At 38.8% G+C, this 15365-nt stretch overlaps 1 protein-coding gene across 2 annotated transcripts in view; it reads right to left on the reverse strand.

Annotated features, from left to right (window-relative positions):
* Positions 1 to 11684, reverse strand: part of SLC9A9 (solute carrier family 9 member A9) — a 176518-nt gene extending 164834 nt beyond the window's left edge. The window contains exons 1-4 of one of the 2 annotated variants that reach the window (XM_071437659.1): positions 11338 to 11684; positions 5552 to 5754; positions 2633 to 2713; positions 1931 to 2007 (exon numbers count right to left, since the gene is read on the reverse strand). In XM_071437659.1, coding sequence (XP_071293760.1) covers positions 1931 to 2007; positions 2633 to 2713; positions 5552 to 5754; positions 11338 to 11512 — 536 coding nt within the window. In that variant the 5' untranslated portion in view covers positions 11513 to 11684. The remainder of the gene's footprint in view (positions 1 to 1930; positions 2008 to 2632; positions 2714 to 5551; positions 5755 to 11337) is intronic. The other variant, XM_071437660.1, reaches the window with a different exon arrangement.
* Positions 11685 to 15365: the final 3681 nt, after the last annotated feature.

The raw sequence follows: 15365 nt of genomic DNA on the forward strand, positions 1-15365 counted from the left end.
GTGTTCCATGGCAACGTTTTAGCACTCCAAGAGTTTGCAGCAGATCCAAATGATGTTTCTGTTCTTTATTAATGATATTTCCCAGCTGTTTCTGGTTGACAAAGAGAGGTCTGGTCCTTCTTTGTTACAGGCTGTGCCCTGCCACTTCAGGGAGCCCCAGAGGGGTTCACACAGAGCTCTGTAATTCAGGCAGCAGGAGCACAGCCCCAGTGAGAGGCTGCAGACAACAGAGCTTGAGCCTGGGGATCTTGAGTACTGCCTGTGCTTGTGCTGTGCTCATATAATGAGAAGAAAGCACAAGTTTAATCATACCTGTGCACACAATATTTGTCTACAGCAATGACACAATGACATCTAGAAGTACCTCAGGGTTTTGTCTTTTTTTTTTTTTTTTTTTTTTTTTTTTTTTTTTAACAGAGCTAGTTCTTCACCCTTTCTCTCTTAGGACATAGTTTTCTTTTAGGGCTTACTTTTAATTCCCTTCAATAAAGTTTTCATATCATCTTTATTCTTCATGCAGTCATTATCTCCTCCTTATCCTGACATGCACATTATGCAAACATGCTTCACATTCACACAAGCCCTGCTCTGAATGTGTCACTGCCTTCTCTGCAGTGGGTCCAATGGGGGCTCTGGGTTTGTACTAGAACAAGGCCCAGTGCTTACCACTCTCTACCCTAAGGTTTCCTTTGGATCTTTATCCCTGACTTTGGGCTTGAACTTTGAATTGCTAGTAGGAATTGTTTCTAGTAGAACTTTTTCTAGTAGATTCTATCTGCATTTATTCTGTTTTAGATAACATGGCATGGATCTAGGAATGAAAGTATTGGGAATAAAGGCTAAATTCAATATATTATGTTTATTTTAACAAACTTATCTAAGCTGATCTGGCATTTTTCATTTACAAGGGGGAATGTCAGTCATAAACCAAATGCATATTTAAAGGCATTACTGGCTGGACCACCCTAATGCTTTCCTGCAGTCTCACAGATCCCCTGGCTTTGGTTTATGTTCAATAGCTCAGACAAGAGAGTGGAAGCACAGGAAGAGTCCTACTAAGATCCATAACCATCGTTACCTCAGAAATGTGCTACCATTTGGCTCAAAGTGTTGTTTGGATGTAGATTTTCTTACTGAATTTATAATTTCAATCTTAGGGGTGCTCTCTGCCATAGAGGGTATAAAAAGAAAAAGAGCAAGGGTCATAGGTATAATGCAAATAAAGACAGGGGGAAAATATGAGTGATGTAGCTGTCCAAGCTGTGAACTTCAAGAAGTGATGAGGTGCCATTTCTTGAGGAAAGCAAAATTTCAGAAAAAAAAGTGAGATTAAGCTTTTCCTTCCCAATAAATGGGACACATGGCACAATGCCTCTGGGTCTGAAACTGAAGGCATCCTTTTTCCTGAGCCCAAAGATGTTCATGGTTTTTTTTACATGAAGGGGAGACAGCCACATTGAGAGTTTACACTCCTCTGTATTGCAGCACAGATGATGATCATACTTTGATTGCAGAGTCTAAATTTTCCTGGCACTTGGAGCAACCAGAGCTTACAGGACATTTAATACCACAATGCCTCTGGTGCATTATGCTTACTAAGCTTGATGATCAGAAATCTAAGATATCAACATAGATATGATGACATACCCATAAAAGAATGGGTTTAAAATCATTGAACTCAAAGTTATAGGTCATTCATGTATTTTACTATTATTAAAATGACATTAAAGGAGAAACTTCCATCACATATTAATGCCAGTAAGAGCTTTATACCTTTTCCATCTCAGCACTCCTTGAGAAGGAATTACTTTATCTGCTACACCAGTTGCTAAGTATATGGACCATGCAGGCTCTGCAATTCTTTTTACAGTTTAGTTTTTAATTGCAAGAAATACCAAGCATGTGATAATAGCAGAAGGCACTCACTTACCCTATGACAATGCAGGAGATGGCAGTTCCCAAAAAGGCGTAGGTTAAAATTGATCCTAAGTTACGGAAAAAATGTCTCTGGGGAGGAAAGTTTGAAAGGAACTTTGTTATATAGAAAATAAAAAAGCATTCTGACCAAGTGGAAACACATCTAGAAGTGTTTCCATTTCCATCTAGAAGTGAAGCCTTTTTTTAGAATACATTTCTCATATGAAAGATGGAGGAATATTGGCTACCTCAGTTATTTTGGAAATTACAACTTAAAGATGTTCAATTTTTTCCCCCTGATGGAATGCCATCAAAATTCCCTCTTTTTTATGTATCTGGCCAAATGTTTCAGGATCATGGCAGATTGGTGGTACCTGATGCAAATGGTATCATGACCCCATCCCTAGAACAAAGTCCTGATCAGGCAGGATATGAGACACAGGCTGTTCCTGCCTGCAGGTCACAGCACTCAAAGTGGTCTCTTCTGAAAACAGGGAGGCCTGAGTGCTGTGAACTGCACAATCAGATCTTTGCACAGGGACAGAAAGAGAGCAGAATGAGGGCCATGAATCATTCATTTTAATCCATTCCTGCCAGGCAGTGGATTAAATTGGCAATGAAATTGTTAGCTGACTGTCCTCTGTCACTGGCCTGTTGGGTCTAGAGAGCAGCAGCCACACTCAGACCCTTCTGTCACAAAAAGAAAGACACATACCTTCTTCAAACTATATCCAGCATGAAATATAATGGGTGGCAGCAGAATGTTGAAGAAGATGGAAGGATCAAAGGTCATCTGCTAGGAAGGAAAAAGAGAGGGTAAGGACAACTAAAGTAGCATTTAATTTGATATGATAGTTTTTTAATTGTATCTTCTTATCAAGACTGATCTCAGGCTCACCTCCACTGTTTGTGAGATTATTCTGAGTTGGTTTTTTGCAAGTATAAATGTGTAGTTCCTTACAGCTTGTAGATGCAGACTACTACTTGAAAAGTATTCCTTCAAGAAGGAAATCAGTCGTGCTGCATTACAGGGAACACATAAAAGCAGCTTTACCTGTGACAGCAGCTGCCCTACCAGACACGCAACTTGACAGTCCCATGACATAACTCCTGGTTCAGACATGATCTCTTGGTCACTTTCAGGAAAGACACATCAGCAGTGTTGTGCCTCAGTTCCCCATGTACAGAAGGGTGATAAAAGGCCTACATCACCAAAAGCAATTTAACATTTCCTTTGAAGGAAATGATTTATAAAACAGCCATTAAAAGTTTTAAAGCAATGCTAGAATAAGGAAGTGCACTGATCATACTGGCCTTCAACTTCTGGCACAGAGAAAGACCAAGGACATTGCTCAGCCATTGCAATTCAATAGAATAGAACAGAATTCTCTTTAAAATTACAGCATTGCTGGAGAAAAAAAAACAAAAAAAAGCCAACTTAAATAAGCCTGTGTACTGCTCAGTGTTCTGTCAGTGGGCTGTATTATACCAATACTTTTAAGAGACAGGAGGTAATTAGTGCCAAGGCTTGCAGCTCCTTTGTTCAGATGAAGTGATATTTTAAGGCTATGGTATTATATATTATTTTCCTTCAAAAGAGTAAGACCTGCCTACAAAATTACTTCTGCCTTCTTACTAACAGACAGCTTGATTCAATAAACAGGAAGTGAGAGCTGAGACTTTTTTCCATCCTGCTCACTTTGAATTATAAAGCTAAAAATTCTAGCTAAATAACCTGCCAGCAACATTAGCTGTGCTGACACCATCATTGAAAACCTAATGAAAAAAGGATTTTCTTCATTTATGAACTAACGTTCTCAAATGTTAATTTTGGAATTAATTCAGCAGATATGTTAAAATATCTTTTCTGTGGGCATCAGAAATCCTGACTGCATGTTTTATTATTCAAAACATGTTCTGAAGAATACATGTTTGTAAGTCATGGCACAATCTATTCTCTCTGATAAAAGGCACTAAGTAAACACTTTTAGTGCAGTCAAAAGGGAATTACAGTTGTACAAACCCCAGAGCATGGTGTGATCATGCTTTCTGTTTTTTACATTAGTGCTTTTGCCAGTCAGGAAGGCTGCCAGGCATTGTTATTGTCTCCTAAATACAGCTGAACTCATCCCCCTTTCCTTTTTTATTTATCTTCTTTTCAAGAGGGCATCTGCCAGGTAATTTTAAAGGAAAACAAGTGAAAATCCAGGCAGACTGAGGTCTCTGCAATAATTTAGAAGAACTACAATTCACAGTAGAGACCTTCAAGAGCCTTCCAGCAAAATGAGACTATAGAAACAAGATTGGGCTGTTCTCTGTAGGGGCAAGAGAAATTTCTGTGCAAGTCATTGCTGCTCCTCTCTCCTAAGTCAGCTCCAGAGCCAGGTCTGATGAAGAGGATCAAATGTAATGGATTAGTACACGTGCCCTGGAAATGAAACACACGCTTTGGCTAAGACAAAGCTGCAACTGCAACCAGCTAGCAGGAAAAAGAATGGAGATTCAGCAAAACCTGATTAGTCTGACTGCCACAGTATTTTCCTGTCTCCACCCACCACAACTCTAATGGTCCTTGACAGTCTGGTTCTTTCTGAGAAGGGCAAGTCTGGCAGTAACAGCAGACAGGCACACAATGCTGCTGCATCAGCAAGAAATTTGAGCAGATGGTTAAATGCAAATTCTGCTGAGCTCCACAGTTTACATTCTAAGCATAACTTAAAAGTTTTCCCAATGATAACTGTATAATACACAGGATCATGCATTACTGTGCTAGACAAACAACAATACTTGGAAAAAAGCTAAATAATACATTGCACTATTGTAAAAAGCTATTGGCAGGGGCTTTGGAGCTTCATGTGAATATACAATGTTTTTGAGCACAAAATCCAGGTTTTAAAAAGTGCTTCTGCACTCCAGTGTTCTTCAAATGGCTGCCATTTAAAAAAAAAATGAACATTATAAGAAGCAAATATTATGTGACCAGGGAAAGATATACTAAAAAAGTGAAATATTTTTTTTATATACTGGAAAAAGGAAAAGTCTATGGCATTGTGAAAGACTGCAAATTTTCTCCTACACTTCCCTTTTTGCATCCAGCCTGAATTGCCCCAGTGCTGTCTCCCTACTGAGGACCACTGCAGGAGTGGAAGAATGTATGAGAATGCTGTGATGAGTTTAAGTGTACATTAAGTACATATTTACAAGTTTGTGTTTTGAAAAATATTTAGAGTTTGCAGTTTCCTGTGCTGTCCACAGGAGGTAACCTCCCCTTGCATTATCCTGCCAGAGCAAGTCACTTTGAAGACAGAGGAAAAGTAAAGATATCATTGGGTTTGTAAAGGTTTAGTGGCAATGAATCCAAGTTAACAGCAGTGTCTGCAGGAGCTGGGACTGTCATTTGAAACAGCTCAGGCAACCATTCTGTGAGTGCACAGTCAGCTTGGAGCTAAATGATGGTCAGGGTTCTACCACACTTCCTTTCCTTTACTGTTCTTCTCCCCGCCCTAAATTCAGAACAGACTCTCTGTCTTTCTCATTTTAACTTGAAGCTTGTTTTCCTCTCTCAAGCATGAAGATAAAATAAATATCTTCCAGAGTTTAGAGCAAAAATAAAATAAAATAAGATAGCTTTTACCTTTTGAAGCATTGTATTGCCCTGGTGACCATTGACATTGTGGTGGCTGATCTCTCTTTTGTATTGATATTCGTAGACCTGATTAGTTATATTAATAAGCAGAGTGGATGGCCCAGATTTCAGTTTTTCACATTCATAAACAGTACCACTTTCAACATCTGGTGATTTTGTCACATATCGTATAATTAATCCCATTACAAGGCCTGGAGAGTAAAGAAAAAAAGAAAAATGAAAGATATTCAAGTACTTCAAAGTATTTGATGCCACACATTTAGAGAAAAAATTAGCTCTGCAAAACTAGGATACCTTTTCAGTGTTTCTACATTTATAGAACCTTTCTCAACACTTCATGGATGACCACAAAATACTCTTCCAAAATGGTCATTTCACAGGAATGCAGATGTTGGTTTGACATATGCACAGTCATACTCCTATTTGTGTGATCCAGCTGCTGGCATAATAATTAACTGAGTTTCTCATCCACTGCATTTCCAATAGTTATTTAGAGCAGGGAGATGTCTGCACAACTCATGTGCTGAACTGAGCATATAAACATCAGCTGTGCTGTTGGGTATTTTACACACTTCATTTGTGGGGACAAAACTCTGACACATCCTCAGGCAAATTCTGCTTTCTGTAGAAGATTGCATTTTTGAGACTGCATAAACATAGAAAAATAAAGTCAGGAAGAAGGGAAGGAATAATAAGACTATCTACAATTTAGGGCTCTTACAGATATTTTGTTTCCCTTTACATTTAACAGCAAGGAAAATGCATTTCTGCAGTCATCCTCTGGACAGTATGGCTCTTTCTGTTGGCTCTACTGGGAGGCTGCATGTTTACTTTAGGAGAGGGAATATTTAGCTAGATAATATTACTGAGATTATTTCCATCCTCAGAGACTTTGATTTGGTTTCAAATTTAATTTCCATATTTCTTTTATGTCATGTATGCTTTCAGTCCCATATATAGACTGAATAGCTTTACAGCTACTAATTATTAGCATAATCATAAAATGCTAAGAATGCTCAGATGAAATATTGATGGAAGACACCTAAACATCTAGAAATATATACTTGCTATTAAAAGAAAAGAAAGAAATTAAATTACATGAAATATCAGAGAAGCATCTGCAAAATATGATATTACAGTTTCAGTTTGATCCCATCATCAGAAGGGGACACAAGTGATCACAAGGATCTCGAGAATCCTTCTTATTGTCACATCTTCTCCTGACAGAGACTCTGGGAACTGCAGATTCCTGGCATAGCTGTAAGTCAGGTTTGTAGCTTCTTGGAGGGATGCTGAGTAACAGCTGTAGTGTCAGTTTTAGTGTGTGCAGGCATTTGTGCTTGTTTAGAATCTATTGTTTAGTGTGGTTGCTTTCTGTAAATGATGGAGGATTTCAATAAGCTGTAGAAAATCCCAAGACCTCTCTCTTAAGTTACATAGCATTCATGCAATAAATCAGATCATAAATCTAGCTGTAATAAAGGACAGAACTCCTCAAAATGTTAGGGGAAGATATGTGTATGTAAAGGGAAGCAAGCACTGCATGTGCCACCATGAAATATGACTTCCACAGTGCTCAGCCCAGATGTCCGAAATCATGAGTCAGAAACCAGGAAACCATTCATTAGTTAAAACTGTCAGGGTTTTCAGCTTATTTTTATTAGATTTCCTCCAGAAGAATCACATAATTAATTTTTAAATTCAATTTCAAATATGTTAAAAATTCAACTTATTTGATAGACTTGACATTTTTCATTCTCTGGACCAGAAAATGTACAGGATTTCCTTTACCATTTTTGTCCTTATGACTCAATGTTTTAAACTACTACTTCTATTACCAGGTATTACTTAACCTGCTCAGGTAACAGAAATATTTTGTAGACATTCACCAAGGCCTGTGTGAGGACACTGGCAGAAAACGACTATTCAAAAAGTGTTTTAAACACATTTATTTAAATGCAGCATTGAAACAGAAAAGGCTGTCAGTAATGTCACAGATTTCTTTAAAAAAGTCTCAACTGGCCTTTGAAGTGGGATCTTGCAGCAAAATCTCACTCTAACTACAGCTCAGTCATGTTTCAACTGAAGGCAATGCAGGTTCTCCAGGGTCTTCAGAGGAAGCAGGGAAAAATGGTTAATTACAGATGTGGCCATTGGTTGGATTTTTAAAGTCATTGTGTCAAACTCCTGAGCCAAACAGGACTGTTCTTTCCCCAGGATTTCATCTAGTCAGCTGTTAAATGCTTTCTGTAGTAATAACTAACACTCAGGGAGGCAGTTTTAGTCATTACTTGATTTTTCCAAATATTTAAGATTTTCTTTCAAATTTCTTTGTCTCAAGAATGATGTTCCTCTCTTCACCTTACCACTACAAAATTTCTGCCTTAATTGTGATTTTCCTATGTCTCTTCTGAGTTCCAGTGAATGTTGTAATCAGGAAGACAATGAAATACTCTGTTTTAGGGAGGTTTAGGATTTCTCTTTCTGGCACCTGTTCCATCCATTTCTGCCTGTGAGGTGTAGGGATACTCAGAACACACCATCAGAAGGCAAATAGAATTATTTCACACAAGAGGCTTATTGGATTAGGAAGGTATAAGAATGAGAGTGTTCATCATTAGACACCTCCAGCTGAATCCAGAACTGATTGTGCCTCACTCCCCAACTGAATTGGAGCTCAGCAGGGGCTGCAGAGGGTGTCTGTGAGTCAGCTTTCCCTCTGCACACCTGTCAAAACCTGTCCCCTCCAAACCTGCTGAAACACCTCCAACCACTGCAACCCAAAGCCATTTCATGTGAGCACCACAATGGCTCTTGTGTCATTCAGACTTTTTGTTTTCCTTCCAGTCTCATCAACTAATGCATGGAGCACAGCATTGAAGGCTGGTACACCTGCAACCAGCCCCACCTTCACCTGGGGGTACCACCCACTCCCTAGGGGTGACAGTTACTCAAGCTGAGAACAATTTCCATTTAAATTTGGTAATTAACCTCCCATACAAAAGGCACAGCTTCATTGGCTGCTGGTTTGGGATTTTTGTTGTTGAGTTCAATTCTGGCTGCCTCCTTGCTGGAGTATTTTAGCCTCTTACTCAGAGCTGTGATGGTGCCTCCATGTGAGCCTGACACCTGAGTTCTGGGGAGGATGAGCAGTTTGGATCCTTGCACTCAGTTTGTCACTGCATAGCTCTGGGTTATTGCTGCACTGACTCACATCTTACACGGGGGATTTGGTGCCTATTGGTTTATGGTGAGGCATTTAAAGCTATCTGGCCTGGCAGGAGGTGGCTGCAGGCACTTTGGTGTCCTGTTGGCTCCTTGTGTCTTCTCCAGCACCAAGAGGCCACATCCTGGGGCTGGTCTGAGAGGGCTCACCTGCCCTGACCCCAGGCAAGTGGCTTTGTTTTCATCGGTGTAGATCATCTGCCACACTATTCCTGAGTGTGCTCTTGGATAGGAAACCCTCTCACATCCATCTGTCTCCCTGGTACACAGAATCAGGAATTAAGTTGAGTTTACTATTAGTGGTCTGTTTATCAAACCCAACTACAGTGTGAAGAGAAACTTGCTCTCTGAGACTCAGGAAAACCAAGGAATGAATGAATGAAGGTAAGTCTGTATTCTTCCTTGTTTTTTGGGAGTGATTTCTCAGTCTGGTCTCAAAACAAACAAGGTAATTTGAGTCTTTAAATATTTTCAAACTAAATGCCTTGCTATATATATTTATACACACACACATACATATTCACACACTTGTATGTGAAATAATGTTGAGTTAATTCTGAATTATTCAAAATGCTTTTTCATTTTTTTTAATTTTTTTAATTTGTAGAAAGATTTTAAAATTAAATATAGCTATAGTTATTGTTGATCCATTGCTTTGGTAAAAAAAAAATTAATACACCTCAGTTATTTAAGTTTCTAAACAGATAGTATGGTTGGGGTTTTTTTTCTTGCTGGAACTATTCAGCCTAAAACTGAATTCTGCTACCGAGCCTATTAAAAAAAAAAGCCAACCCCCCCCCTCATTTGTTCTCTCCTTTAAATAGCACTTTCTATCAGGCCGTGTTCCGTTTGTGGCTGTTCAGCATTTTGCAGTAACTGTAAAACTTCCTGGGTTTGTCTTTCTATGTTTGTTTTTGCCCCCTGGTGTTCCTCACACTTTGCCTCCCCTGCTACTCCCCTGAGGGCACAGTCGAGGAACGTGGGCCCACCTGTCATCCCTGGGACACACTGCAATAAGTGCCCATGTCCTATCACTTGAAGGCAGTTTATCAGTTCATTGTATTGCTATTCACATATCTCATAAATAGCTCAATGGGCTGGAGCAAAGCAAACTGCAGGACAGGAACCTCTTTTTGTGCAGAAAAGGTAGAAATTAGAATTGCTTGGAAAGGGAAGGTGAAATTAAATGAGGGCAGGACTTGTCCCACTGTCAGTCTTGGTGTCATGAAGATTTTCTCCCAAAGCTGCTGCCTGCTGATGTGACAACCTCTCCTATAAGCTCTGAAATTTCACATTTCAATATTGCCATTCCATGGTGTAAAGGGAACTACACCCATATCCAACATTTTGAAGGATAAGAAGGGCATCGTTAGCTTTTTAGATCTTACAGATAAGCTTTTCTTTTCCTGTTTGAAGACTGCCATAAATAATGCAAGCCTAAAGAGATAGTTTCTTTACAATAATGAGGAATGTTTTAATAATTCAAAAGCTGTGTCCTGCTAGAGCACTCATCTCTTAACCAATCCAAAGAATATGAGCAGGTTATCCTCATGATGTGCAGAGTATGTTCTGGGCAGGCAGCAAAACAGAAGCAAATGATGAATAAAACTCTAATTCCATACTTATTTATTTTTGTTTTGTTGTATTCTCCCATATTTCATTTCTGTTTTGGCTTTTGTCTAAATCTTGAGAAAATGCCATCAGCTGCACGTGGCAAACAGCCCAACAGTGAGAAGGAAGCTCCTGCAGTAGAGGCACCCATCTTTACAAAAGCAGTTTCGGGTATTGCAGTGCTAGAGGATGTGGTGTGCACAGAATGTGTCAGAACAGGCTGGCACTCAGGTAAAGACCGAGCTGTTGATTTCTATCTTCCATTTTGACAGTTTGCTTTTGTATGTATCTTATGGCAGCAGAGTCTCTCAGTGAAACAGCACTAAGAGAGTGCCAAGAGAAGTCATTACACGTGTAAGTGTGAGCCATTAAAGCAGAGAGTACTCGGGGGACAATGCAAACAGTTCTGTGTGAGAGTGAAATGCAACACGGCAAAACTTCATCAAAGATTAGAACTAGGCAGGCAAGCTAGAGTTACCCTACAATGACAGCATTGACAGCAAACTTGAGACACATTCTTCAGTGTGCTTTTCAAAGGCACAGAGCAAAGCCAAAAGAAAGCTCTCAAGATTATTTAAACTTTATTAGACAACGTGCCTGTATCCACAAGGCTCCTTAGACTAACAGCTTTGAATGCTGGACAAACCCAAGCCGGCTGCTTTTGTAAACAGTGAAGTCCCCAGCTCTCTGCTGCCTGAGCACAGGGAGCAGAATGCCCATGCTGGGGGTAACCAGCTCATCACAGCTGCTGCCCTACCCAGGCAGCCTCTGGCTACTTCAGGAGAGATGCTGTCACATCAATATTGTACCCCACGCTTATGGAGCTGATGACATTTAATTCAGCACATTTCTGAGCTTTGTCAGCACTTGATCTCAAGTACCTCATCATAAATATGCAACTAGTCCAGTGTTATGCTGGTACTTGAATTTATACTCACCATAAAGCATAGCTCCTCCAGTTTCATGCAGAAAGCGGAATCGATGGTTTTTAAACAACCAAATTGTTAATATTGTAAGAATGAGTAGAAAGTTAAAGATTAGCAGCTCCACAGCTCCCTGATGATAAAAGTGATCTTCATCTTTCACTGATACATATTCCTTCAACTTCTCCATTTCATTCCCTTTATAGAAAGTTTGTGAAAAATAAAGGAATAAAAAAAATCCCAGGAAGGAAAGTGTTGTCACCTTAAGTACAAAAACTCCAGACACTACAGAAATTCACAGCAAGCACATCTGTTTCATTTGCAGCCTCATGGTGAAGTGCCCCAGCTCAGAATTCAGCTGGATTCTAGTTACAGCTTCCTGTTCCTCTCTTAAAGCTGCCCTGTCTCATTTTTAATGGTGCGATCGCGTGGCTGGACTGCGCTTGCTCTGGCTGTGGATGCACAAATTGCCTCCAAGGCTCAGACTCTCCACTTCTAAAATTCTGTTGCAAAACTCAGCGTGTGTTCATCATGTTTTCTTCCTGTAGTTTACAGTGCAATCTCAATCCTAGGAGTCCTATTGTGTCTTCACAGTTTAAGATGGAAAACATTATGTTAAAATAATAGCATAACAACCTTTACTACACTTTGGAAGTTTAAGCACCTTTCCTCTTTCCCACTTCCCCATGTTTAGATGTAAATGACATAGAATAAAGGTGGCACTTCTATGGTGCAAAGACAGAAGAAGAAAACAAATCAATGGATAAGGATTTCAAGATTTAGGCATTTGTATTGATCCTGTCAGATGACAGATCTCTCTAAAAGCAAGGGTCCAATCACCTGGAATTAGGAGTACTTAAACCCCCCCTGTTGAACCAAATAAAATGCAGCAGAATATACTTTTCATCATTTCTGCTGTTTGTATGTTTTGATTTATTAAATTCATTATTCCATTATGCCAGAAAAACAGTAAAAAAACTCTGTGTATAGCAAATACTCCTGGGACTTCTGTCTATGGTCAAGGCTGCAATGCATTTACATACAGAGAATTTCAGACCAGCTCTAATCTTCATCAGAAAAACCAGCAATTCTACTGCTTGTTATAAAAGATAATTTTCTCATTATTTGATGTTAAATTCTCATAACTTTTTTTTTTTTTTAAGCACACTTTGGAGCTCACTAATCTGTACAAAATCCATTCCAAGTCAGGTAGGTGTCAAAGGGGAATAACCCAGCTGTCCATACTCTCAGTAGTTTTGGGGCTGTAGCTCATAATAGAGTGTTCCCAGGGAGGTACTGTTTCTTCAATCAATCTAAATATTTTGTTCTTGATAATCAATCAGTTCTGTCCTCTGCATAAGCAAATTTCACCCCCTCTACAGGTTTCCCCTTTTTTCTTACACTTTGTAATTAAATTATTTTCCTCCCAATTTTTTTAATCAATGCTTTTTCTTTGCTTACCAGATACTTTTTCCATCTCTGTCAGTGGTTTCACTTTGCTCTCTGCATGTTTCACTATTTTCTCTCCTTTGTGTTTCCCTCATTTTCTCTTTCTTTCTGTAGATTTACCTTATAATTTGCAAACATGATCAGGGTTCTTGAAGTTAAAACTGTATTTCTCAAGTAATTTTCGAGGGATCCTCTGTGAGATGCAAAGCTTGCAGAAACCAGAGGACACCTCCCAAATTAATGAACTGCAACTCAATTTTAAGCAAGGGTAACAATGCTAACTGGTATTTTTTGAGAATTATTCAATACTGTATTTTGAATTAAAAAATAAAGTAAGGGAATTGGGTGTAGCAATTTCATGTACAACTAATGCAACTGTTTAAAAGAATGTTAGTTGCATAGCCAAGGCTTATAGCTTTCATAGAGGAGAAAAAAAAAAAGGCTTGATATGGTTTTCATAGTCACAATTTGGAAATGACAGTGACCTCAATTTTGTGGGTCTGATCATTCATTTCAAAGGTGGAAGTATCAAAAGCAAGCAAAAAAAAATCAATTTAAAAGAATCACATTCAGTTTCTTTTGCAATAAACCCCAAAGATTTGTTTATTATGAAAGCCACTTCTTTTCCACCCTATGAAATAAGTAATTTGCAGGCTCTTATAATAAAATCAATGGAGAAGCAGCCCAAAACAGTGAAAGAAGGTAATTTTATTCTGAAAATCTCAGTGATTGGACTATTCACTTCAGATTTGGGAGACCAGGCTCAGGTTTTTATTTTAATTTACCCAAACTCATATTTTTCACTAAGCAACAAGGAGTTCCTTAGTCTTACTGCTGGAGCAGGTGTGGTATGAAATATTTGAAACACATAAGTGTCAATTTCCAAAATGCCTTTTCTCTTTTGCAAAATAGGGCAGATTTATAATCCTATCTCACAAGATAATGTGGTACATGTTTGTGAAGCAATCACATGTTACAGCAATTTGCACCAGATCAGAGCTTAAATGAGAACAGAATTTCAGGTTTTGCATCAGGTTTGCAGGTGTTGGACTTGGGGCTTAAACTCTGCCAAAGCTCCTTCTATAATTTTGGGAAGGTCTGGTTTTAAACAGCACTCACCATGTTACAGGACTGGGGGTTCAGGTGTTGCTTTCCTCTCAGAGCTGTGAGACAGTTGCAAATCAGCTTTCCAGACCCAGCCACTCATCATAGTTACAGCTTCTGAGGAATCCAGAATTGACATCTAAAAACTGTTGTTTTTCTTTGCATTCTCACCCATTGTATTCATCATTACTATACACTATCTGAAATATGCCAAAGATGGGATGATTAAAGCAGAATAACTGTTGCAAGATGTTTGTAAGTGATAATTTTATACATGCATTGTTGGGGGAAATGTATTGGCATGAAGTAGTGCAGGACCTTAGGAATGCTTTTTGCTTTTAATAATCTGGTGTCATTTGGTACCCATAGGCTACTTAGAGGAATGCCTCAAATGTTCAGTGGAGAAGAGCTACTGTGAAAGCTGTGGGTCATAGAGGAGCCTGTATGAAATGTTTCCATCCTGTTAGTTTTGCTACCCCCTGTCCTGACTGGTAGGGCTGTGTTGTTCTCTGTATGCCATGTGATTTTATTAGAGGTACACAGAGCCAGAAAGCTCTTGAGCTGAATTAAGCCATATCACCTCTCCAGTGTTTCTTAGGCAAATTTTTGTAATGTACAGATGTTAGTCTTGTAAAGTCTTCTTTTTTTATGTACAAACTTTAGTTTTGTAAAGAATTATGAGTCTGAGTAGATTAGGAGCAGCTCTATTGAGAAAAGAGAGCTACCATGAGAAATACACAGAAAACCAGTATGGACTCAGAAAACCTTATCTGGGTTTCCAATTAGGTCTCACTTGAAAAACTGTTGGCAATGTGACCAGTTAGTTTTTTCTTTTTGTGCTCAGGTCTTTCCATGTTATTTCAGATAAACCTACTTTTAGGGATTTGAGGCCCTGCAGCAATTTCCCTTCCTAAAAATGGAATAACTTCTCTCCAAGTTCTGGTTGGTTTGCAGGTTAATTAGGAAAACAGTCTGTTGCAACAGCTGCATCATATTTCCAATATTGATAACAGACGATAAATTAAGAAGGAAGGGAACTTCATAAAATAGAAAGGTACACTTTGGCTTTAAAACAGGCTACCAGGTGAATAAAGAAAGTTCTCATGGTGAAGATATTTTCAATATTACTTAACAGGTGAAAGAGACAAACAAGATTTTGTGAAGGCAGTATGTCAAGTAATTATCATAGTACTGTGTTCTTACTACAAATAGCATTTGATTCATCTCCTCTGGCATGTAATTTTAATGAACAAGAGGTAGTAGTCTAATTTTCTGTGTCCACCCTATCAGCTCTATGGATTTCACAGACTAATAATCCTTAGCTTGGCAGATATAGAAATCTGCTGTGATAGAAACTATCAAGATGGAATAGAAAGCAAGAGGAGTCTTGTAAATCAGTGGAAGGATTCTCAGCTTGGAGGATATAAATTTAGAAAAGGAGTATAATGTAAAAATGGTAATAAATTATAGTTATTGGGGAATTCCAAGCA

Source organism: Agelaius tricolor, unplaced genomic scaffold (genome assembly GCF_023055355.1).
Source record: "Agelaius tricolor isolate 1412-34295 unplaced genomic scaffold, bAgeTri1.0.p SCAF_12, whole genome shotgun sequence".
NCBI classification, from domain to species: Eukaryota; Metazoa; Chordata; class Aves; order Passeriformes; family Icteridae; genus Agelaius; species Agelaius tricolor.